The 26,238-nt window shown below is 41.4% G+C and overlaps 1 protein-coding gene across 3 annotated transcripts; it reads left to right on the top strand.

The window, feature by feature from the left end:
* Positions 1–1,114: 1,114 nt before the first annotated feature.
* On the top strand, positions 1,115–23,131 carry kiaa0895l. 3 transcript variants are annotated; one of them, XM_084917368.1, is made up of 7 exons: positions 1,116–1,333; positions 1,922–2,674; positions 2,764–2,907; positions 3,223–3,355; positions 5,708–6,013; positions 19,136–19,233; positions 20,881–23,131. In XM_084917368.1, exons 2-7 carry the CDS (start codon positions 1,967–1,969, stop codon positions 21,040–21,042), a joined length of 1,551 nt encoding a protein of 516 aa, XP_084773494.1. In that variant the 5' UTR covers positions 1,116–1,333; positions 1,922–1,966; the 3' UTR covers positions 21,043–23,131. The 3 variants fall into 3 exon arrangements, with proteins under 3 accessions (XP_084773574.1, XP_084773494.1, XP_084773411.1); XM_084917285.1 differs by having other exon boundaries at positions 1,919–2,674; XM_084917448.1 differs by lacking the exons at positions 19,136–19,233; positions 20,881–23,131 and adding an exon at positions 7,612–9,638 and having other exon boundaries at positions 1,115–1,333; positions 1,919–2,674.
* Positions 23,132–26,238: the final 3,107 nt, after the last annotated feature.

Genomic DNA, 26,238 nt, shown 5'->3' with positions numbered 1-26,238 from the left:
GTGAACTTTTACATCCATACATTCCCAGCAAGTCCCTGAGGTCATGTGATCAGGGCTTGCTGGTTGTCCAACACACGAGGCTGAAAACAAAAGGCGACAGAGCTTTGGTAACTGTGGCCCCCAGACTGTGGAACTCTCTCCCTGTGAGCCTGAGATCTGTGGACTCAGTGGTCGCTTTTAAAAAACAGCTAAAAACTCATCTTTTTAAACTTGCGTTTGGTTGATTTTTATTTTTATGTTTTAGCTTCTGTGAAGCACTTTGTGATTTTTATCTTGAAAGGTGCTATATAAATCACATTTTACTTACTTACATACTTTAAAGTATTCTGATTAAGATTCTTCTCTGGAATAGGAGTGTAACAACTGATTTTTCCTCAAATCTATTATCAAGTTCTTGCTGTTTTTGCTTTTTTATAGGACGAGTATATATTTTCTCTGATTTTAATCTAATTAATTAGGTGCTTCCAAAAGTCTTCCTTTGTTTAAAAGGCTTTGGGATGGCCTGTTGGGCTGTGTTTAAATCCATTCAGTAGTGGCTGTAGCAGTAATTGATATAATCCTCCTGTTGTGTTAATTTCTCCAATATATTAGATATAGTAGATTCTAGACAAACTCCAGTATTTACTTGTCAAAAATTACATATAGTTTAGTTTTCTCTCAGTGCCTCGATGAATCTCCTCCTCAGAGTAACATCTTAGGATGCCTCTGATCCAATGTGGAGCAAACGTCCACAACAAAAAGCTGCACCTCCACAGAGCCCCTGGAAGTCTTGGAAAGTGGCAGTTTTCCTTACATTATCTTTTCGAAGGACTTTACTATCTAATTTGTGAGGTCACGGTGCCTGTCACCATCTTTCATATACAGTCTATGGATAAGTAGCATTGTTTTTGCTTGTTGATGTATTTTCACTTATTCTTCGTTGTTATTGTTTTTAAACTGAATACCGTTATTATTTGTGTGAAGAGAGCTTTCGCTATGTAGCTCATGGCTAATGCTAATGGTGCTTAGTTGTCATAGTTGAAGTAGTTTGATACCTAATTTGTCAGTGGATTCCATCAGGTTCCCGTCCCTCTCCGCTTTGTACGTAATGACGCAGGAGAGCGTCATGGACGGCGTACACTGCGTGACGCGTCAAATCTTCCAACTCAACCGCCGCTTCCTGGCCGGCCCAGGCAGCCGCCTCAGGCCCCGCTCCTCACTGAACCGCTATCCGCTTATTATTGTTATCACACCGACTGAAGAGAGCTCCGCTCCGGCTGCGTGGAGCTGCCGCCGGGATGAGTGGACGGAAAGGCTAAAATTTGCACATCCTCCGCAGAAGTCTCGCCGCTTGGTTAGTGTTTGACTTCTTTTTATTTGTTTGGGTAGTTAAAGGCTTGCAGGGAACTGATTTTTTGTATTTGTCTTCCTCCAATAAGAAACGTTACTGTAAAACTCTAATGGCAGCTAACTCCACGGAGAAGCTCTAAACTGCTTATCACAAGTTTTATTGTCGCAGGAGCTGAGCGCTGCCGTTTTCTGTTTTTATTTTTTGTGTGTGCACGGATATCATCTGCTGCCACTCATTGGATCAACTCTCACAGCCCCATTTTCCTGTCCTTTCACACCCAGCAACATGAACACACAGTGGTACACTCACACATTTATCAGTCTCAATGAAGATGCTGGAAACCTTCATTACATTTGTTTTAAAGGAGTTTAGATACATATGATGATGGGATTTTTGAGTGGTTGGTTTATTGGCTCTTAGTAATAAAATTGGGAATTTATGTTATTTCATTTCATGTTTCCAAATATTATTTTTTCCATATATATGGATTTATATGTCCGTATATAGGCTTTATTATATGCTTGTCTATAATAAGAATAATAAGTCTAATAAAATGAGTGGTGTGCATTAATCTTGCTATTGTTACAGCAGCGCGGGGCTGAGCGAGGTGCAGCCTGAGGAGCAGCTGCTGTGGTGATGGTGTTGGACTTGGGGGCAGTCTTCATGGATCGGGTCGAGGGTGAAAGAAGTGCTGGGGACCTGTTGAAAACAGACGCTCGAGGAGATCCACCCAAAGCTGTTAAAAGGTGCGGCGTCACAAAAAGGGAGACGGTGTCACACAACGGGCTCGCAGCCCCGACGAGCTGCAGCAGCCAGGCAGTACAGAGAAGATCATCAACATCATCGTCATCAAAATGTGGGACTGCATCCAGAACGCCACTCCGGAGGCCCCTCAGCCTGGAGGTGACATCCCAGCGCATGAGAGGGTCTCAGGAGCAGATGGTGGACCGGAGGATCCTACAGCCTCCTTGGCGCAGTGGTACGGCTGCCCCCTCCCCCCCGGCTCGTAGCCTGACCAGCCCGAGCCTGGGAGCGAGTGGTTGGATGCGCCGTAGTGAAAGCACCTGCTCCGTGAACTACTCCCTGGGGCTGCGGGGCAGTAAGGGGCAAATGCGACCGGCCACCTCCCTCCCTCATATTGCTAAAGGAGTGGGTGGTTCAACACTCCCTACAGCCACCAGGCCCTGCCTGCTCGTTGCCCTCAGACCTCTAAACTTGGAGCAGGAGAAGCAGGCTTTCTTCCAGTCTGACTACAAGTATGAGCCTCAGTTTGAGTATGCGCAGCCTGAGCCCAGGAGCGTGCTGGACAAGTACAGAGAAGGCTCGGGTCTCTTTCTTGAACAGGTGTGTCACATTCAACCAGTCTAACAGTCACCTCTGAGCTCATGAGATCATGAGGATGATGATAATGATGATGATGTGTTTAACTGCAGGCAGTTGGGATCATGGAGTGCGTCCTGAGGAAGTTTGGCTCCTATGAGAACTTTGAGGAGGTGACTGGTGGCAGCGTTCTGCCTAAAAGTCAGGTGTGGGCTGCTGTGCGCAAATACCTGCAGAAAGAGGGCTGTGTGGGGGAGGTGAGTGCAGTAGCCAGATTTCAGTATATCTCTGCAGGAAAGACTATATTGTGTCCATTGGCTTTAGTTTAATTATGTAAGCTTATAACAAAGCTTGATGGTTATGATCAAAATGCTGAAAAAGCAAACAACGCCCCCCAGAAGTGTTTTTGGTGAGACAGTAATGTGACAGAACAGCTGCAGAAGTGACAAGCTAACAGTAAACCTATATCTACAGGATTACTTGAACCCTGTGACTGATTTAGCTGAATGACTTTCCACAAAGGAGCTGATGAGCAAAATCTGATGATTTTGTGTGCGTGTTTGTGTCTCCAGGTTGTTGTGCGTCTATCTGAAGAGCTGCTGTCTCAGGCTGTGATGGTGGTGGAAAGCTGTCGTCCTACTCTGACCATTAACCTATCTGGGGCTCGACAGCACTGGCTGGAGGGAATGCTGAGACATGAGATCGGTGAGCAGATAATAATACGTAAGCTTGGTAGGAGTCTTTCCACATGGTTTCTATTCCCCATAGCAGTTGTGACACAAAGAGGTAATTGATTATTATTATTGTTATTGTTAATATGGCTGACATCATTTATGGTTTATAACAGTGGTCCCCAAACCATGGAACAGTACCGGGTCTGTGAGTCATTTGGTACCGGTCCGTGAGAGTTGAGGCTCGGGTGTGAAATTTATGGTTTTCAAACTTTTCATGGTTTTTATCGTTAACTCGGTTTCCCTGGGTCTTTCCCGTGTTGTAGCTGTGCATCTTATTTTGAAAGAAATATTTATGCGTTACCATAGCGACCGGAGAGCATTGAGGGGCAGAGAGGAGGATGTTACTCTCAGTGTTGTTGTCAGGAGGACGCTGCTAATAAAGTTACACATTTACACAGTGAATTCGTGTTTATTAATATATTTACAAACTACCACAAGTTTTTGTCTCGGTCGTATCATTTTATTTTGCTGTATTTATCCGCCACACTGGTCCGTGGCACAAAAAAGGTTGGGGACCCCTGGTTTATTATAAGCTCTAGTCAAATGATTTGATTGAGCTTGAGTTGCAGCTCCCAGAGCAGAAAAATGAAGACTGTTCTAACGTGTCAGAAACTGCCACCAGAGCCTAGCCACGAAAGTGAGTCAGTCCTTAAAGACTCCTGTGTTAAAATACCCAGCCTTACAGCAGAATTAAACATGTGTACACCAATCTATATTTTGGTGTTTATAACCAATTTTCAACTTCATGACAACAGCACGGGGCTGCGTTTTCATACAGTTAGCCTGGCGGTGTCAGAATGGTAGACAACAAACTGACAAATGGTGTCATGCTGGCTATACTTTAATAAATGTCTGTGGTTGAATCAGCAGTCAGTTGCTAAACTTCAAGTGGCCTTGAGGTTTCCACTGATGAAGAATGGACCCACTATCATTGTACCCCATATACCACACCAAACCATCACTTTTGTTGTTCCAACAGTCTTGGAGGGATCCATCCAATGTGGGTTAGTGTCAGACCAATAGCGGTGGTTTTGTTTGTTAACTTCACCATTCACATAAAAGTTTGCCTCATCACTGAACAAAATCTTCTGCGTGAACTGAGGGTCCTGTTCCAGTTTTTGTTTTGCCCATTCTGTAAATTCTGTGCGCCGATCTGGGTCACCCTCGTTGAGATGCTGCAGTAGCTGGAGTTTGTAAGGGTGCCATTTGTGAGTAGCTAATATCCGCCGAAGGGATGTTCGACTAATGCCACTCTCCAGTGACATGCGGCAAGTGCTACGCTGTGGGCTCTTGTTGAATGAAGCTAGGACAGCCACTGATGTTTCTTCATTAGTGACAGTTTTCTTGCGTCCACATTTTGGCAAATCCAACACTGAACCAGTTTCACAAAACTTAGCAAGCAGTTTGCTAACTGTAGCATGGGAGATGGGTGGTCTCGTAGGGTGTCTTGCATTGAAATCTGCTGCAATGACCCGGTTACTGCGTTCACCAAATATCAACACAATTTCAATCCGCTCCTCACGTGTTAACCTCTTCGACATGTCAATGGCTGTGAACAAAGAGAAACTTGTAAATAACTCATGAAAGAATAAAGTTACGTTGAAACCAAGCACACCATTGTTTTTCTTGTGACATTACCAATAAGTTTGATGTGTCACATGGCCCTCTTCCTATTGAAAAAACAAAAGTTGTATCCAAGATGGCCGACTTCTAAATGGCCACCATGGTCACCACCCATCTTGAGGAGTTTGCCCCCTCACATATACTAATGTGCCACAAACAGGACTTTAATATCACCAACCATTCCCATGTTATTACGGTGTATCCATATAAATGGCCCACCCTGTATATGTATACAAGTGTGCACATAGCACTGCAGCAGACTGCTGAGTATCTCATTGTTAATAAAGTTGTATGTTCTCTATGCCAAATAAAGTTTGAATTGATGGAGCCTGTGATATTGGGAGTTACAGTGTGCCTGCTCCAAACCCACCCATGTCTGTTCAGAGATTTCCTGCTGTTATGAGAATCTGTTCTTCTCACCGGTCTGCACCTTCGTGCTGATTCCTGAAAGAACCAGATTTTTGCCAGATTACAAATTAATCTGCGGGAGAGTTCAGTGTAATGCCCTCATCAGCCCTGGGCTAAAAAAATCACTGTTACTGTATGCCAGTTAGCATGCTGATAGCATTTGGGTCAAACCACAGTGGTACATCTGACAGAGTGGTTTTTAGATATGTGTTTTATCAAACTACAGTGTGAAGCATGTGCAGACAGCATGGAGGGGCAGCAAAGTGACTGCAGCCGCTTTCCTTCCTCTCAGGCACACATTATCTGCGAGGTGTGAACAACAGCGTGCAGCCATGGGCCACCGCCGAAGGCAGGAAGCAGTTTGGACTTAAACCAGCTAATCCCACAGAGGAGGGCCTGGCCAGCCTGCACAGTGTGCTGCTACGGAAACAGCCCTACCTGTGGCGCGCGGCTCTGCTCTACTACACAGTGTACCACGCCACCAGCATGAGCTTCAGCCAGCTCTTCAGTCACATAGCAAGGTTCGTCCAGGACCCGGACGTCCGCTGGGAGTACTGCCTGCGAGCCAAGAGGGGACAGACGGACACCTCGCAGCCCGGTGAGCGTGCACGCACAAACACACACAAAAAACATGCAAAATTAATAGACTTGGCATTTTCCTAGGCAAAACCTATAAGATTGAATGCAATGAAATGTAACAGTATCAGGTTAGGATTTCATGCAGTGATTAACTTTGACTATTTAGGCTTTTTTTCTTCTATAATGAGTCTCTCCTGAGTGGGGAAAAAGTCTAAAATAACCTTTAATATAATAATATGAACACCCAAACATAAAGCCTGTAATCCAAAAAATGATCCCAGCGAAAAACTGTGAAAACGTGTTTTCATGATGTTTGTCATATTGAAATGTTTCAGATGATCAAACAAATTTAAATATTAGACAAAGATAACACAAGTAAACACAAATTACAACATCAAGTAACTGTGGTGTATCGCATCTTTGGAAGCATTTACGAGTTCAGTTTCCCAGCCACACCCAGGCCTGATTATCGCCACACCTGTTCACAAACAAGCCCGGCTATAAAAGGTTATAAAGCCACGTCTAAAGCTGCCAGATAACATTCTGGTGATCCCCGAGACTTTTGGGAAAATACTCTGTGGACTGATGAGACAAAAGCATGAATTTTGCTGTTTACCAAAAAATACTCGTAAATACTCTAGGAATTACAAGTAAGCCTGCAGTCTGAGAGCAAAGAGCTCTAACAGGGTGGCACGGTTAGATACGGCCTGATTATTCAAGACCTTGTATGTGGGAAGCCAATACAGGAGAAATCTGCTCTCTCTTTCTAGTCCCTGTCAGGACTCTTGCTGCAGCATTTTGGATTAACTGAAGGCTTTTCAGGGAGTTTTTAGGACTTCCTGATAGTATAAATGCACAAACTAGTTTTTTAACATCACTCTGAGACAGGAAGTTTCTAATTTTACATGTTACAAGAAAAATGTTTTTATTTCTTTCAGTGCCACTCCCTATATAGGTTTGGACTTTCCCCTTGATAATAAACACGTTCATTTAGAAACTACATTTAGTGTTTACTTGTGTTAGCATTGTCTAATATTTAAATTTGTCTGATTATCTGAAACATTTAAGTGTGACAAACATACAAAAAAATAGGAAATCAGAAAGGGAGCGCACACTTTTTTACACCACTGTAACTTAACACAGCTAATTACTAGTGCTGTCAGCGTTACTCTCGTTAAAATGACGTTAATGCCATAACCGCATTAACGCGGCAAATCTCCGTTAGCGAGTCGCCCCGTGCGTGGGGCTGCATGCCGTCAACGCGTTAGTGTGGTTAGCTTGTTAATGCGGTTATGGCGTCAACATCTTTTTAACGAGAGTAACGCTGACAGCACTAGTGATTAGCTGTCAAGTGTCAGTGTAGCACTCAAATACACCATGCCTCTGTGGACTGTGGTGGTGGTTTTTTGGTTTCATTAATATCAGTTTAGGGTGACGAACCAAACCTCAACTTGAATGTTCAGATTGTTCACATTTGAATTTTGGAAATATGTGCAAATTGGCTAATATGTAGATATTATTAAAATCCTATTTCTGAAAACCTTATATCCCATAATAGTCTTAACTCTTTAGTCCTTGAAAGCCATCCATCCATTTGCTTCCTCTTATCCTTTTTAGGGTCGTGGGGGGACTGGAGCATATCCCAGCGGTCTTAGGGAGAGGCGGGGCACACCTTGGATAGGTCGCCAGTCTGTCACAGGGCTAACACAATGACACAGACAACCAATCACACTCACATTCACACCTATGGGCAATTAACCTATCCACACTGGGAATTGAACCCAGGAGCTTCTTGCTGTGAGGCAACAGTGCTAACCACCAAGCCTACTTGGAATAACCCTTGAAGTAGAGCAGGGCGATATGACCAAAAATATTTATCACGATATACATTTGAAAATTTGCGATAACGATATAACTGACGATATAATTGACACGAGACAAAATACTTTACAACTCCACAACTTTATTAGTGTGAAAAACCCATCAATGTATTTTCACTTAAACAAGCAGCTGTTTTTTATGTGCATTAAAGTTATATAAAAATTTAACAGTGCAAATGCAAATTCCTTGCTGACAGTTTAACCAAAAGGCATTTCCAGTGGAAACTGGCCGACATATCCTCAGCATAACCATGTATAATATCCACAAAACTTAAAAAGAGGTTATACACACACAATACGGTAATATTATGTTGAAGCACAGTACGTGTCACTCCGCGAGGCTCCTGCCTACGATAGCCGTAATGCTCCGACAATCCATCAAGCGGTGCAGCTTCGTAGCTTAGCAAAGTCGTACTAAAACATTTGACAGATTTTCGAGCGCTGTGTACGACATAAAATCGTTTCGAGGTCAGTAAACACAACCAGAATTCATACATAAGGCACGCGGGATTATAAGGGGCACTGTCGACTTTCAGAAAAATCAAAGGATTGATTTTAAGTGTGCCATATTTTCCAACAAACATGGTAATAACGACGGACCGCTAGCATGCGCTACCAAAAATAGTGCTTTGTTGTGTATCTGACGGACGAAAGCCAAACCAGTTCCACACCACTGAAGTTGCAGCATTTTTACAAACCAATTCTGGTTCATCCGTTTCATTCAATGATCCACTTTCGCTCTTCTCATTCTGCGTCGCCGCCATGTGCGTATGTAAACAAAGGCACTGCGCATGCGCATTTTACCCATATTCTATCGCCATATTTCATTTTCTTATCGTTGCCCAAAATTACACCGGTATTACTGTGAACGGTGTGATATAGCCCAGCCCTACCTTGAAGCTCTTTTCTGAACTGAGCATCTTCTGTCATATTTACAGTGGCTTGCAAAAGTATTCGGCCACCTTGAACTTTCCCACATTTTGTCACATTACAGCCACAAACATGAATCAATTTTATTGGAATTCCACGTGAAAGAGCAACACAAAGTGGTGTACACGTGAGAAGTGGAACGAAAATCATACATGATTCCAAACATTTTTTACAAATAAATAACTGCAAAGTGGGGTGTGCCTAATTATTTAGCTCCCTGAGTCAATACTTTGTAGAACCACCTTTTGCTGCAATTCCAGCTGCCAGTCTTTTAGGGTATGTCTCTACCAGCTTTGCACATCTACAGACTGAAATCTTTGCCCATTCTTCTTTGCAAAACAGCTCCAGCTCAGTCAGATTAGATGGACAGCGTTTGTGAACAGCAGTTTTCAGATCTTGCCACAGATTCTCTTGGATTTAGATCTGGACTTTGACTTTGGCCACTGGGCATACCGGACATTTGCCTGGTGGGCCGATGGTGATTTTTCATTTTTATGTTTGTTTGTTTTTTTTTTAACGGTATAAACAATGAAAGGTGGTGGATTAGCCCATTGGTCATGATCAACACTGGGCTGGACCAATTACAATACATCCGTATTGAGGGGAAAAGGAACGCGATTCGTCCCGGACTTCAGCGAGAATGAAAAAGACACCAAAGCTGGAGTTATTCTGTCTTTACACAGCACCATTCTCGCATGAAAATATCTTAAAAGTTTATTTTGTGACCCAGAAAGAGTAATATTTCAAACTCCGCCACTCTGTGTTCCTCCGCCACTGCCTCGTTTGAGGTGTGTGTGTGTGTGTGTGTGTGTGTGTGTGTGTGTGTGTGTGTGTGTATAATAGCAAACACTGAAATACAGTTTTTGCACGCAGGAATGAATTTTGTTCACTCAAATTTAGCTTTTCTTTGCTCAAAATAAATTTCTCCTCAAAATGCAACACTTGCACCTGCAATTTCTTTTTACGTGCACTCAGAATAGTGGCACAAAAATAATGCCATATCCAAACTGCAAATGAATAATAATAAGCGAAGCCGCTGCTCCCGCACTGACTGTAATGCAGTCAGTTCTTCTTTTACTGTTATGCTGTTTTGTGGATCACAAGGTTTAAAACTACTAATAAACACACACCCACACACACAAAGTCACTCCACCAGAGTGCCAATTTCGGGTCACTTTTGCCGGTCCAAGCCCGGATAAAGGAGCAGGGTTGGAATTGTGACATTAAAAAAAACAAAACAATAATTGCTATAAGAAATTTAATTTGTAGTTCTAAATAAATTCTAAATGCATTTAGGACATTTTTTACTCACTTTATGTCTCTTCCACGATGTTATTTCTCTCTCCAACAACGTAGGTTACAATTACATTAGCATGACCTATTATGCAAATTAGGCGATTACGTCATTTGGCGACTTCTAGCGACTTTTCGGACAGCCAATAGCGATTTTCCTTACTGAGGAGTTGCCAACACTGCGTGAGGCTCTAGACTACGGTAGCCGTAATGCTCTGGCAATCCATCAAGCAGTGCGCCTTCATAGCTTACCAAAGTCGTACTAAAACATTTTTTTGACAGATTTCTGTGCGCCATGTACCACATAAAATCGGTTCGCGGTCAGTAAGCACAACCAGAATTCATACATAAGGCACACTCTCGATTTTTGAGAAAATTAAAGGATTTTAAGTGCACTTTATAGTGTGTAAAATACATTATACAGAAGAAAAGAATATATCGCGATATATATCATTACCGCACATGCTTCAAATTATACCGTGATATGGATTTTAGGCCATATCGCCCAGCCCTAGTGCCATACTCCTTCCATTTCTGAATGATGGCTTGAACAGTGCTCCGTGGGATATTCAAGGCTTGGGAAATCTTTTTGTAGCCTAAGCCTGCTTTAAATTTCTCAGTAACTTTATCCCTGACCTGTCTGGTGTGTTCTTTGGACTTCATGGTATTGTTGCTCCCAATATTCTCTTAAGCAACCTCTGAGGCCGTCACAGAGCAGCTGTATTTGTACTGACATTAGATTACACACAGGTTCACTCTATTTAGTCATTAGTACTCATCAGGCAATGTCTATGGGCAACTGACTGCACTCAGACCAAAGGGGGCTGAATAATTACGCACACCCCACTTTGCAGTTATTTATTTGTAAAAAATGTTTGGAATCATGTAGGGCAGGGCGATATGGCCAAAAATATATATCATACGGTGGCCCTGAGAGGCCAAACGGACTGCAACTTCAGAAAACACTTGCAAAAAGAAAAACACCTGCAAAAAGAAAAACACTTGCAAAAAGAAAAATGCTGCAAAAAGAAAAATGCTGCAAAAAGAAAAACGCTGCAAAAGCACACACAACACAATGGAAATGTTTCTGGGGAGACAATAACCGGACGGACCAGTTGCACGAACCAAAACATGTGTGTATGGCTGTATCCCAATTCAGCCTTCTGCAGCCTTAAAGTACGCAGCCTTAACGGTCCTCAAGGGCTGCGTACTCAAAGACCGCTGAGGCCGGAAGTGCGAGGCTTGTAGGCTTGTGAAATGGGATGGTCTAGCCTCTGTCGCGCTGCCCAGGTTGCCTAGCAACCATGATAACAGCTAACAGCTGGAAACGTTTTATACAGCTTTGTTTGACAGAAGTGAAGGAGAACATATTTTGTACATTTGTTTCTACATGAGCTGTGTGTGATTAGTTGAGTATCTGAGGCTGAGACCACAGGACTGTAAAACATGATTTTTGGGCTTCATTTCTGTACTGAACAGTCATTTAAGATTAGCTAGCAAATAACAATTAGCTAATGTTGTTCATGAGACTAAAGTCATCTCACTTTGGTAATGTAAATATAATATGGCCAATATTATATTAATCATTATTAGTTATTACAGCAGTGAACATGAACTCTGTGCCAAACACTGAGCTTCAGTAAAGATTCAAGGTGCATTTATTTATATTTCCTATCGCCTTAAATCTTCACTTAAAGACAAGTATCTTTGACAGTGTATCTATAGATGTATCATATATAAGAGACAAATATTGTTCTTTTAATATGTTGGCATTACTAAATTTGGCTCAATGCTTATATATGTGTGGAAAAAGCAAATGTACGAGCTGTGATAACTGTTTCTGATAAAATGAAGAGTAGACTGAAATATTGAATATTCCTTTATTGGGTGAGAAAATCAGACCATGTCATAACTGCTTTAAGTCATACAGAATAGATATCAGAGCCTTAAACAGGCTGACTTCTGCTAAATGGGTCAAACTGGGCAGAAACACAAAACACAAACACAAAAAAGTATACAAACACATAACATCCTTATAAAATATGATGTAACACTATAGAGCAACTTACCTCAGAATATATAAAGCATATAAACAATTACAGCAATATAATGCAACAAACACAGCAGTGCTACTAATCCAAAATACTCAAAGCTTCATAGAACTGAAACAAACATTTATTTTTAGCTCCATTCTGCTGCTGATACATACTTTAGGTTTCTGGATATTAAACTTGTTGCTGCCTTTCATAGTTTGTAACTTGAAGGCCCTGAGTACTTTCTCCCACACTGAAAACACTGGAATGATAATATTATTTGAAAATTACCTAATAAGACTGATTCAGGACAGACAATTAGTTATTTTAAACTTTTCTAGCAGTCCTTCACAAACAGGGAACAGTCTGTCTATTCTCTCCATCTGTCAGCTGCTGCTGGCTCTTCCTCCTCCTCTTCCTCACACACTGCTGAGTTTGTCCTGGTGGATCATCAGGGGTGCAAAGCCTCACAGATGATGTGCAGCAGTGGGTCCCTCAGTCTGTCCTCACTCTGGACACTTGCAGTTGTCACACATGGAAATCAAATGTGTGATAAGCTGCAGGATTCAAACACAAGCGTAACTTATAAATACATATTCATACTTTTATTACACAATCAGAGAGAAAGAAAAAGAGAGAGAGTGCAGGACAGACAGACTGGTGACAGTCTCAGGTGTATACACTGCTACAAAACAGCACAAGAGAAGGAGGATTTAGTGTCTGTGTTATTACGAGTGCTAAACAAGAAGAGTTCCCAGATGGTACAGTGGACACACGTGTGACTCCTGTGATTAAAGCATCTTTCTTTCAGCTTAACAAGTGAACCATCAGCTCGTTCAAACACACGTTAAAGTCCATTTGGCTCGACACCACCGAACAGAGGCAGCAATATAACATAGCTAACATTAACAGTGCAGTGAATCCTGCTTGTGCCGTGATATTCAGGACTGCAAACCGAGCAGCATCACTGACTTTCAGCCTGTTGTGTTTGTGGATATATGACTGACTTTAATTATCCACAAAATCATCAGATTCTCTGTAAGATTAAGGTCAACTATCGAACGGCATATAAAGTAGAGGCTTTAAAACAAAGTAAACGCTGAAAGTACAAACATCGCTAATGTCACATAACTTTGCCGGCATGTGGCCAACAGTAATGTTTTAATGTTCTTCATTATTAAACATTTGCACATAAATAAGTGACATCATATTCAGAACTTACTTTTGAAAGTTTACTCTTTGGCCGCTCCGCTTCCACTTCTTTGAAGTGTCTCCCAGTCCCAGTGCACTTGTTAGCATGTTTTGGTTCGTGCAACTGGTCCGTCCGGTTATTGTCTCCCCAGAAACATTTCCGTTGTGTTGTGTGTGCTTTTGCAGCGTTTTTCTTTTCGCAGCATTTTTCTTTTTGCAGCATTTTTCTTTTTGCAACTGTTTTTCTTTTTGCAGCATTTTTCTTTTTGCAAGTGTTTTTCTTTTTGCAGCATTTTTCTTTTTGCAAGTGTTTTCTGAAGTTGCAGTCCGTTTGGCCTCTCAGGGCCACCGTAATATCACGATATATATTTGAAAATTTGCGATAACGATATAACTGATGATATAATTTCTGCGAGACTCCACAACTTTACTAGCGCAAAAAAACCCCATCCATTTAGTTTACTTAAGCAAGCAGCTGTTTTTTTTTAATGTGCATTAAAGCTATATAAACATTTAACAGTGTAAAAGTAAATTCCTTGCTGAAAGTTTAACCAAAAGGCATTTCCAGTAGAAATGGGCTGACATATCCTGAGCATAACCATGTATAATATCCACTGAAGTTAAAAAGAGGTGCTTTGCTACATTAAACTGCAGTGTGCCAAATAAAAAAGTCAAATATGTATTTTTCAGACCATAAGGTGCACGGGATTATAAGACACATTAAGCGAAACAAAGCAGTCAGATAAATCAAACTTTATTCAACTCATTCTTCTTGCTTCCTCCACTCTGTACCATTGATTCATTAATGCTGTATTCTATCACAGCTGCTCTATTCCCATGTTGTTGCAGTATATTAATGACTAACCTCGTATTGTGGATGAATAATCTCAGTTGTTCTCCAGACTGAAGTTTGGTCCGTTTACAGCATCCTGCCATGCGATTGCATTTGTCTCTAACCATCAGGAATCTTCACGTTAACTTTTATCGAGTGGAAAAGTGTTAGTGTTCATCCTGCAGCTTTACTGTTTATGTTATGCTAACATAGCTGTGTCGCTAGCGATCACGTAGCACATCATTATATACCAGCTAGCCCAACTTCAGTAACCTTACAAACGTCACTGCTGTGTAGTTTTCTGTCTTCATTTATGTTGGAAGTGATAGCAGAGCTGTACGTTTGAATTTTTTTTTTCAGAAATCTCTGTCAGAACATGCTATATCATGCTTAGGTAATTAGCGAGCTAACTTCCTGCTAGCTTCTAACTCCGTTAAATGTAATAAATTCTGTTTTCATGGATGCCTGGATGTTAAACTTCATAGTTACACCTGGTAAAGCAGCAACACTGATCGTTTTATTAAAGATGGAAGAATTTAGACAGTTTTTAACTCTCAGTGATGTTCGTTTGACTTCGGGACCTTAAAGGACGGAGTTTAAGACCCAGATTACTCCCAGATTTACGAGCACCTTAGTCCGACAAATACGGCAATAACGACGGCCCGCTTGTATGTTCTACAAAAAAAATGTGCTTTGTTGTGTATCTGATGGACAAACACCAAACCAGTTAAGTTGCACCATTTTTACAAACGAATTCTGGTTCATCCGTTTCACTCAACAGTCTACTTTCCCCATTCTCATTCGCCGTTACCGCCGTGCTTTTTCGGCACTGCGCATGCGCGTTTTACCCATATTGTATCGTTCGTTCCACTTCTCACATGTACACCACTTTGTATTGGTCTTTCACGTGGAATTCCAGTAAAATTGATTCATGTTTGTGGCTGTAATGTGACAAAATGTGGGAAAGTTCAAGGGGGCCGAATACTTTTGCAAGCCACTGTAGGCCTGCTTCTAGACCAAATTAAGTGGGTATGCATCAGACCTTAGTGAGGGTGGTCTCTGCCTTTGCAGCAAATCTGCTACAGCAAACAGTGCTACTAACCTGGCAAAGAAGATTTTATTATTTAAGTATGTACAAATCTAAAGATGTGTTGGACCACAGGATCCTTTATAAAGTTCTTAAAACCTTTGGAGGAAGTTTCCCCCTTTTTTGTGTGTCTGTTTTGCACGAACTAAAGGAACAATCGGGTTCTTAAAATCCCAGCTATTGTGTTTTTGTTCATTTTGTTTTTTTTAGCTCAAATTTCTGATAAGTGGTGCAACTCCAGTGTGTGCACGATACATCTTCTTGAACAGGAAACTTTGCAAAGTGCAAAGGGTACGAGGGTATGACAAGCAGATCCCATCTGAGATGTTTTCTACGCACCACAGTGGAGGGGGCGCCATTATGGTCTGGGGTGCTTTTTCCTTCAGTGGAAAAATGGAGCTTCAGGAGGTGCAGGAGCATCAAACGGCTGTTGGCTGAGTCCAGATGTTGCAGAGAGCATCCCTCATGACTGAGGGCCCTCATCTGTGTGGTAACGACTGGGTTTTTCACCAGAACAACTCCACAGTACACAATGCCTACAGGACAAGGTCCTTCTTCCAGGAGAATAACATCACTCTTTTGGACCGTCCTGCGTGTTCCCCTGATCTAAATCCAACTTTGGGGATGGATGGCAAGGGAAGTTTACAAAAATGGACAACAGTTCCAGACAGTAGATGCCCTTTGTGTGGCCGTCTGCACCACTTGGAGAAATGTTTCCACTCACCTCATGAAAATGCTTACATCAAGCATGCCACAATGAATTTTTGAAATGATCAACAATAACGGTGGAGCAACCCATCACTGAGTTCATGTTTGGAACTTTGATTTCTGTTTCGGGGGAGTTTACAGGGTTTTTTGGAGGTGTGATCCTTATTAAACCCGATCCTTTTATCCCCGTGATAGAACAGAGAAAACCCGACTCATAGTGGTCAAAACATTTATATTTCTTTTTATTCAATCATCTTCTGGAAGAGAGAGCCCTGCACAGCCCAAACGCCAGTTGCAGAAACTCTAACATTAGAATTTAAAAACGTCTCACATATAGGTGTTATTTTGGTACTTTACACGTCACACAGTTTTGATACAAACACTCCTTATATGGTACAAGTTCCTCTTTTCTGTCTGGCTTCCTGTATTTATTAATATACTTGTATAGCTCTACACTAACTTCCTGTTTTTCAGCCTGGCTGAGCACTTAGTTTGAGTCAAAAGGGGCCTTGCTGTACAAACCTTCATTATTAAAGTACATAAAACAATATAATAAGAAAATAAGCCTTAAAATATATATTTAAATCTCAACATCCTAAACCTTGATCATCTGTAAAACAGCCTGTTTTAATTTAAGCATTGTTTTCAATAAACTGCATGCTCAAAAAAATGTTTTGTCTCTCTCACATTTCTTTTTGTTGCATGTTGAAGCTGTACTTGGAACCTTGTTAAGATCTAAACATGCAAAATATGATTTTTTTATTTATGTTTTTTCTACATTTTTCAAGTGGTCTTAAACTTTTGAATTGGGACTGTATTACAGGTACTGCGCTGCAGTGGTTTGTATCATATCTATCTAATAGACTCCAATTTGTTCATGTAAATGGAGAGTCCTCTTCACACACTGAGGTTAATTATGGAGTTCCACAGGGTTCAGTGCTAGGACCAATTCTGTTTACACTATACATGCTTCCCTTAGGCAGCATCATTAGAAGACATAGCATACATTTACACAGCTATGCAGATGACACCCAGCTCTATCTGTCCATGAAGCCAGGTAACACACACCAATTAGTTAAACTGCAGGAATGTCTTAAAGACATAAAGACCTGGATGGCCTCAAATTTTTGGTCATCTTTGCTGCTAAATTCAGATAAAACTGTGTAGGGCTGCAACAATTCGAGTAATTCAAATTATTTAAGTTAAAAAAATTCTCCACCCAAATTCTTAGCTTCAATGCTTCGTTAAATCCGGGCTGTGTAGTGCACCATTGTGTTAAACACAAGTGAGACCTGCAATAGAGATTGAAAATGTGACGTCATTCAGGGGTAAAACTGCAAAGGATTCTGGGAACTCGTGGCAAGAGGTACTAGCGCACGCAGGCTTTCAATTGAAATCAGTTACACAGCGATAAAAAGAAACACAAAAAATGGCAAGAAGCTGTTGTATTATTAACTGCAATAGCCGGTCGCATGTCAGCCACGGGAAGAGATCGGTTGTTATCGGATTACGCCGTTGAAGAGAAATTGTTCAAGCCATGTTTCCAAAGTAACAAAGAGGCAACGGATGGCCTGGATTGCAGCCATTCAAAGACCAAATATAACATCCCAGAACACTCCAGCTCACATGTTAGTCTGCTCCAAGCATTTCCACAAAGGTCAGTCTTCTGTTGTAGTTAATACGTCATTTTTCTTAACATAATTGGTGATATAGGTTACAAGCAAGTCTGGCGCTGAACAGAAATTGTCGCGCTATGCTCCTTTGTTTATTGTGCATAAATAGTGAATTGTCCTGACACAATATTGCGTTTCGCTTCTGTTATTACCATGGTACATTGACAAAAACATATACTTTTATTCACAGGATAAAACAGTTGTTTTGTATCACTAATTGCCCAGTACGATTACAGCATACAATATTATTGTCACTGCTACATTTCTGTAACGCGTACCAGAAATTATTTCCACTACTAATTAATTACCGTTGAGCTCAAAGGTCCTGTTAATAAACGGTTAACGAATGTGTATTTATGAAGACGATTTGTGAGACTGGTAAACTTACCTTTGTTCACGGTGCATTTCAAGGTCCTGTACCCATCCGTCGGTAAACTGTACCTGGGCTTGTTGCAGTGACCTGAAGTTACTAAACTTCATGAGTGTATGCACTCACTCCAAGAACCGTATAATTATAAATATGAGCGTGGTGAAAGTTGGGCAGCACGCTAACGTCTTTTGTCCACTCTGTGTGCTCGTAAGGGTCTAACCCTTTCACTCCTTTGATTTTTTCCTCGTATCCTTTCTTTGACTTTTCATCAAGTCTGTCTTTGTACGGACCGGCATTGTTCTCCTTCGTTTTGTACATACCTTTTTGGGGGGGCAAAGAAAAAGCAAGAAGGTATTGGAACCGGAGAATGAACGTTTTGCAGTGCTGCAAATGCTTGCATTTGATGCGGTACTTGGGATTGTTTTGCCACGAGTTCCCGGCATGCAATGCGCGAAAGTCACGTGGTCTGTCAATCTCTATAGAAACATATTTAGGAGCAACACATGAATAAAAAGTTTGACAACATTAAGTCCACGCAGCCCTCAGTTTTAAACAAGCAGCAGCTTTCCTGTAACCACCATTAAAACTTTACTGGGAAAAAGCTCAAAGGAGTTCTTTGTTATTTTACTCAGCCCTAAAAAATCTCTGAAATATGGTGCTTTTAATGGGGCTTACACTGGATAGCATTACTTTGTGCCCCAGTAACACTGCGAAGGATCTTGGAGTTCTTTCTGACCAGGATATTTTCTCAAGTGTGCGTATCAAACAAATATGTAAGACTGCTTTCTTCCATTTTATGGAATATCTCTAAAATGAGAAACATCCTGTCTCAGAGTGACGCTAAGTCTTTACCTTACAATATAAGTGCGTTGAGGCAACTGTTGTGGTTTGGTGCTATATAAACAAAATTGAATTGAATTGGAAAAAAATATTTAATTGTGCAACATGACAAATAATCGTAATTGAAAAGTTAGAGGCTATTTAAATCCTGTAAGCATCATTTTACAAGCTCTTCTGTTAATCTCGCTAAATTAAAGAGCTAAACAATCAGAAGTGTCAGCTGACCTTTAAATGAGCAAATCAAAGTGAACTCAAAACTGTAATCTGTAACTTTGATTATTATTTTTGTATATTTCTGTCTTAGGTTGCTTCAGCAAAGATCAGGTGTATCTGGACGGGATCCTGCGGATTCTTCGGCATCGAAGGACCATTGACTTCAAAATGTTAACTTCTTTAGGCAAGGTCAGTCAGACTACCCACAAAAAAGACTTAGAATTAGATTTAGAAGTATTAAATTAAATCATAGATGGCGTTGAGCTCCCTTCATTGTGTTGCAATATGTGATAATATGTACACTCTCTGCCCTCCACATGGTTTCTACAGTTTTGGTCAGAAGTATTGAATAAATTTAAAACTCAAGGACTGGGTACATGAGTTGGAGTTTATGTTGAATGTGGTCCCCCATCTGTTTTGGGGATAACCACCTCAACAGCTACCAACCACCATGCTCCTTGCAGCAGTCTGGAACCCTGCAGAACTAGGCACCAACTCTTTATCCTCTCAAGGATATTTGAGGGTGCATGGCAGTTTGCACATTCAGTTCACATATGTTCTGTGGACTTGGAGAAAGCATTCAACCACATCCCTCGGGGTGTCCCGTGGGGGGTTCTTTGGGAGTATGGGGTGTCTGGCCCGATGCTTTGAGCCATTTGTTCTCTGTATAACCATTGCTCCCCTTTGTCACTGATTCTGTTCATAGTTTTTATGGACATAATCTTTAGGCAGAGCAAGGTGTTTGAAGGTTTCTGCTTTGGTGGCTTGGGCAGTACGGTGGCATGGTGGTTAGCACTGTTGCCTCACAGAAGGTCGTGAGTTCAGTTCCACTATAAGGCCGGGAGCTTTCTGTGTGGAGTTTGCAGTTTCTTCCCTGTGTTTGTGTGGGTTTTCCCGGGTACTCCGGCTTCCTCCCACAGTCCAAAGTGGGGATAGGTTAATTGGTAACTCTAAATTGCCCATAGGTGTGAATGGTTGTCTGTGTCTATGTGTTAGCCCTGCAACAGACTGGCGACCTGTTCAGAGTGCACCCTGCCTCTCACCCTTAGACAGCCGGGATGGGCTTTAGCCCCCCCATGACCCTGAAATAGATGCTATGGTGCCTTCAGAATCTCATGTCTGCTTTTTGCAAGTGATGTGGTGCTGTTGGCTTCATCAGGTGGTGGCCTCCAGCTCACACTGCAGCGGTTCAAAGTCTTAGGCCATGGTTCTCAGTTACAAAAGGGTGGAGTGTCTACTCATTGCAGGGATAAATTGCTGCCCCAAATGGAGTAAGCTTTTTATCCATTGAACAACCAGCTTTGATGCATGGTTGGGATCATTGTCTTGTAGAACATCCTGTTGTTTACAAGAGTCAATCACTTAGCTGCAGATCTGAGGTGAAGTTCAAGAAGTGGGTGGTAGTCCTACTCCTTCATTATATCATCCTCTTTATGCAGTGTACCACTGTCAGCAAAATTGCTCCAGAGCATAATGCTACCACCACCCAGTGCAATGTTCTTAGGTTTGAAAGCCTCGCTTTGCTCTTCCAAATATATCTCTCGTCATTGTTGGCAAATAACTCGGTCTTTGTATCGTCTGACCATAAAACGTTTCCCCAGTAGGTATTTGGCTCGACCATGTGGGCAGCTGCAAATTTCTATGTAAAACTTGCTTCACTGTGGGCAGCGATCCTGGTTTTCCACCAGTTTCCAGTTAATGGTAGGCTTGAGCCTGTGTTGTTCATGAACATACTAACCAGTTTTCAGTCATTTGAGGGTACATATTGAAAAAGGTGTGGGAGCAGTGCTTTATGTTTGGACGGTTCATGAGTCCTTTCTCCCTTGACATTTGTAGGTGTCTTATGAAGATGTGGAGAGACTCCGACATCTGGCAGTGCTCTCCAAAACTAGAATCCCGCATTTCATGCGAGACCAGGAGCGGTACCTGCAACATCTGGACCACATCATCACCATCAATGAGCTCGAGGATTCAACTCTGGAGCACCTTCTACCGTGACCATCCCACCCAAAGAGAAGAGGAACTGGAGGATCTTCAGACTCTACCATGTGGTGACCCAATTCTTGCTTAAGAGATCCAGTATTACTGATGCTTTATTGGAGCAATTTTGTTTTCTTAAAACTTGAATGACATGAACAAAAGGGACATACACACTAACACCTCTATCTACATTTCACCTGTGTCCAATGCATGTTTGTGTGGCTTTTCCACAGAGCCAAGTACAGTTTCTGTGCCCCGTCGCCTTTACTGCTATTATGAAATTACCTCAGTACTAAAACTTTATGATGTAATCAACTTTATATATGTAAACTCACTCATAATCACAGAAATGTTCACAATCACAAGCTTTATTTATGCAATTATTTAAGTTTTTCTTTTTTTTACTTTGAGAAAACAGACTGAATGTTTCTGGTATTAGCTTTATACGTTCTTTTTTAGACTGCGTTGTTTTTATGCCTTTGATTATTTGCATTTTAAAAAGAAGACACCAAGGACACATTTCAAAACTGAGACCATGAATCTTAAAGATATCAAGTGCCAGCAGACTCAGTCTGACCTTCCACCAGGGATAATTAAAATATCAGTGTTATTAAGAAGATAATCAGCTCTTTTATCACTGTCTTAACAGTGTCCTTGGTGGTCTTTGATTATCAGTATGCTAGTGTGATGTGTGCCTGAGACCCTGACCCCAACTCCACCCCACTGCGCAACAACCAAATTTTCCTTTGAAACGTCGGAGGAATGGTTGAACATTTTGGGTTGCTTACGTTTATTGAATAACTTGCAGAGTTATATTACGATTTATAGGATTGTCATGTCTTTGTAGTTAAACCGCTTCTATGCTTTGTGTTAAAGAAGGCAAATAAGGGTTTGATTACCCTGAGCTGAGTCTGTCTAAAAATACTTTATTTCATAACTTGGCACATCAGCCTCGTCAGTCTGGTTTTTGCTATGTGCTAAAATTACAGTCTTTTCTAAACAAACAGTAAAAACTTCCTGGCTGGAAAAATGAAGTCACTGCAGAACTTGTGACAATAGGTCTCTGTTTTGACCTCTGCAAACACCTCTGCAACTGCTGAGTTGATGGGCTCAGTCACTCGTTTGGGGTCATAAATGCAAACTAATTAGGTCTGTAAATCTTGGTCATACCATAAAAATCCATAAAATCTATATCAAGTGAGTCATGACAACAAAGTCCCTGATATTTCAGTTGAGCTTTGCAATGCTGCTTAATACCTTAATGACTCATAGTTAGTCCTGTGGCCAGGAATCACGATCTTTATTCCCGTTGTAGCAGTGAAACTGAAGCTCAGTTCTCTCGGTGCAAACAAAGAGTCACACAAAAAATTACATTTAAGTTACAGTTCCAGCCAGGCTAAACGTTCCCCGATTAGTGTGTCGCTGTTGGTGGCCTTTAGCTGTGGCTTTATATTTAACTGAGTCTTTTCCGTGATGGAATCAGTCTCTTATGACTCTGCAAGAGAGCAAATGTAGGTATTTCCCCTAAAAGTCTCAGTCTTTATTGGAAAATGTGCTAAAGTAACATTTTTAATACTGTGTTGGGCTTTTTGAGACAGTCTCATCCAGACTGAGTCGCTTGTTATGGAGGAAACAGGGGTGTCGTGGGTGTGCCTTTAATGGGTGTAGCGCTCATCTGCTGTAGCTAGCCATGTGTTTTGTAAGCTGCTTTTATTGTGTTTGACACTTCAAACTTTAGATGTGAGTCATTTTGGGCCAAGCTGTCAGTCAGCACAGAGAAACCAGAAGAACCAGGTCACAGCAGCATCACGACACTAGCCTCGAGTTTTTAACTTGAAGATGAAAAGACCGGGCCAACATATGAACTCTACGAACATGGTGCATTTTAAACACTTGGATTTGAAGATCAACATGTAACCCAATTATATTCTGCTGTGTTTACGGTTTTAGCCACGTGATAAGCTGATATTTTAGATCTGACCTTAACGGCAGCCTGGTTTCACCTAAACGAATGCACCGATTTATAAACGCACGAATGTTGCAGAAGTGTTATTTTGTGGAAAACAACTTGAATTTCCAGTTTATTTATTAAAATGTACATACACTGTTTCTGGTCTGTTTCATGTTGCACATCACTCACCAGGACAAACCAAACTCTAATCAGGATTTTTAATTTTTAATTCAATTCAATTCAATTTCTTTATTGTCCCACAAGGGGAAATTAATTTAGCAGCAGGATATAAATAAACAGAACAATACTATAAAATAATAATGACAATAATAGTGATAGAAAGTCCAAGGACAGTTATTTGCCACTGAGGAGACAAGATGCAGTGGGGATAAAAGAGACCTGGAGTCTTTTAGTCTTCCTCACAGGTACTCTAAAACAGCGGCCGGAAGGCAACACCTCAAACTCACGGTGAAGTGGATGCTTCAAACAATTAATAATAGAATGAGCCTTTCTAAGCACATTTCTATTGTAAATGGCCAAAAGTCCATCTTGCCAGTGCCCTGAAATTTTGCTAGCAGTTTTTACCAGAAGTCCCAACCAATTCTTATTCTTCACCGTCAGGTTACCAAACCAGGCAGCGATACAAAAAGACATCACAGATTTGATAAAACTTCTATAAAACAAAGACAACATCTCAGATGAGACATTAAAAGATCTCATTTTCCTTAAAAAGAACAGTCTTTGTTGAACTGTTTTAGTAGTGGCATCAGCATGAGATTCAAAACACAGTTTATGGTCAAGTACCACACCTAGATATTTATAACTCTCAACGATCCCAATATCAGCAGTTTTAATGATAGTGGGTGATGAGCTATAAGAGGACTTCCTAAAATCAATAATCATGTCTTTAGTTTTTGACACATTAAGTGAAAGGAAGGACTCATCACACCAATTCACAAAATCATCTACAACCTGTCCATGGCCTGACTCGTCCCCCACTAGAAGACTGACGATCACTGTGTCATCATCAAACTACAGGATGTGTCTGTTCATGAAATTGCAGCAACACTCACTCATGTACAGAATGAGCAGAAGGGCAGAGAGGCAGCATGCTGGGGTGATGCAGTAGAGGAGGAGAGCACATCAGAAAACACATGATTCACCATCACGCATTGTGACCTATTAGTCAGAAAGTCTGTCACCCAGCCGACCAGGCTAGTGTCAAGCTTGAAATGATTGTAAAGCCTGTCAGCAAGTAAGAAGGGTTGAATTGTATTGAATGCCGATGAAAAGTCAGCAAATAATAATCTTGCATGGGTGTGGGGGGCCTCAAGATGCTTATACAAGAGATGCAGGAGTGTGACAGCAGCATCCTCCACACCTCTCCCTGCTCTACAGGCGAACTGGAAGGGGTCAAGATGGTGTTCAACATGCATTAAAATCTCCTTCTTAATTATCTTCTCAAATGACTTCATCACTAAAGAAGTCAGAGCCACAGGCCTAAAATCATTCAGTACCTTAGGAGAACTGCCCTTAGCAACAGGAACAATGACAGCATGTTTCCAAATCTTAGGTACCGTCTGTAGCTCTAAAGAAAGTGGGAAAATATGGTGAAAAATCCCACTCAGCTGATCAGCACAAGTTCTCAGTACCTGTCCACAGATGTTGTCAGGTCCAGGACTCTTACTTTTAGTGTGTCTAAAGAGATTAGCTACCCCCCTCTCATCAACACAAATTGATGGGGGAGTGATAGTCTTTTCCCTCAGTGTGCTGGTCTGCCTAGAACAGTCAAAGTTCTCAAAACGAAGGTAAAAACTGTTAAGACTGTCTGCCAGATGTTTGTCAGAGGTAAACCCCTCTAAGGTAATATTACTTTTACCTTTCGTCTGTAGCCCTGCCATTGTTTTCATACCAAGCCAAGCTCTTTTGAGGTTGTTACTGCTGAGTTCTGCCTCAATCTTATTTCTGTACCTCATCTTGGCGATCTTTATTGCAGCCCTCACCTCCTTCCTCAATATTCTCATAGTGGGAACGTCTCTCTCGTTAAAAGCAATTTTCCTTTTAAGAATCAGATCCTTAATATCTTTAGAGAGCCACGGTTTGTTATTAGGGAAAGTCTTAAATTCTCTGACTGGAACCACAGAGTCTTTGCAAAAAGAGATGTAGCTACACACCACATCAGTGAGTTCATCCAAATCAGAAGTGCTCTCTTGAAACAAGGACCAATCAGTGCAATCAAAACACCCCTGAAGGGCAACACAACTGTCTTTTGTCCAGACATTAGTCCGCTTCACACAGGCCTTCTCCCTCCTAATCACAGATCTGTAAGCAGGGAGGAGATGAATAACATTGTGATCCGAAGAACCTAGCGCAGGTCCGGCCACAGACTTATATGCCCCCTTAATTGGTCCATAACACAAATCCAGCGTTTTGTTATTCCTTGTAGGACAAGTGACATATTGAAAGAAATTGTTCAGTGATTTCTTAAGATTACAATTGTTAAAATCACCAAGAATAAAATTAGGAGCAGCCGGTGAGAGTCTGCAGATTGTGTACCACTTTAAAAATGGCATCGGCGGCAACTTTAACGTCAGCTTTAGGATGAATGTAAACAACAGTGACAAAAATTTGAGGGAACTCCCTCGGTAAGTAAAACAGCCTGACAGATACTGAAAGGAGCTCGATGTCAGGAAGACACAACCGCTCCCACACAGTAAAGTTATTACACCAGCCCTGGTTGATATACAAACCTCCTCCGTGGGATTTGCGTGTTACTCCACAGTTCTGATCCAATCTGACAGGGGTCCCAAAGCTGCTGATATCGGTCAGCCACGTCTCGGTAAGCGCCATCAGACAAGCCTCCCTGTATTCCCGTAGATGAAGCACATTTCCTTGTAATTCATCCGTTTTGTTCCTAAGAGATTGGACATTGGCCAGAATCATAGAAGGCAGAGGAACATGATTCTTCCTCCGAAGAGGAAGAATCGTGACTAACTTTTTAGTTAGTCAAGATTAGTCTTAGCGTTTCTTATAAACAGTTATTTTAGTTGTCACGTCAGGACTCTGTGCAGTCCTGTGAGAAACAAAAATAAGGTACAGTAGCCTCCAAGGACTGAGTTAGTTACTGGCTACTGGGGCTGTTCGATATAACGATATATATCGGATGATGATATAAAAACGTCAATCGTTTCATTTTACGCTATCGTCTGTTTCGTGGTGTCATAAAATAAACTGTTTACAGCAATATTTTTTCATGGTTTTGA

The sequence above is a fragment of the Perissodus microlepis genome, chromosome 1 (assembly GCF_051167445.1).
Source record: "Perissodus microlepis isolate ML-2025 ecotype Zambia chromosome 1, ASM5116744v1, whole genome shotgun sequence".
Lineage (NCBI taxonomy): Eukaryota > Metazoa > Chordata > Actinopteri > Cichliformes > Cichlidae > Perissodus > Perissodus microlepis.
The sequence above is the reverse complement of the archived record's forward strand: the minus strand, read 5'-3'. Positions and strand labels throughout refer to the sequence as shown.

What these genes read in the sequence shown, in the direction of transcription:
- kiaa0895l (XM_084917368.1), top strand. Translation starts at nt 1,967, where the DNA reads ATGGTGTTGGACTTGGGGGCAGTCTTCATGGATCGGGTCGAGGGTGAA. An exon ending in CGGGTCTCTTTCTTGAACAG is followed by an intron (nt 2,675 to 2,763) that starts GTGTGTCACATT and finishes GTTTAACTGCAG; the next exon opens with GCAGTTGGGATCATGGAGTG. An exon ending in GACGGACACCTCGCAGCCCG is followed by an intron (nt 6,014 to 19,135) that starts GTGAGCGTGCAC and finishes TTTCTGTCTTAG; the next exon opens with GTTGCTTCAGCAAAGATCAG.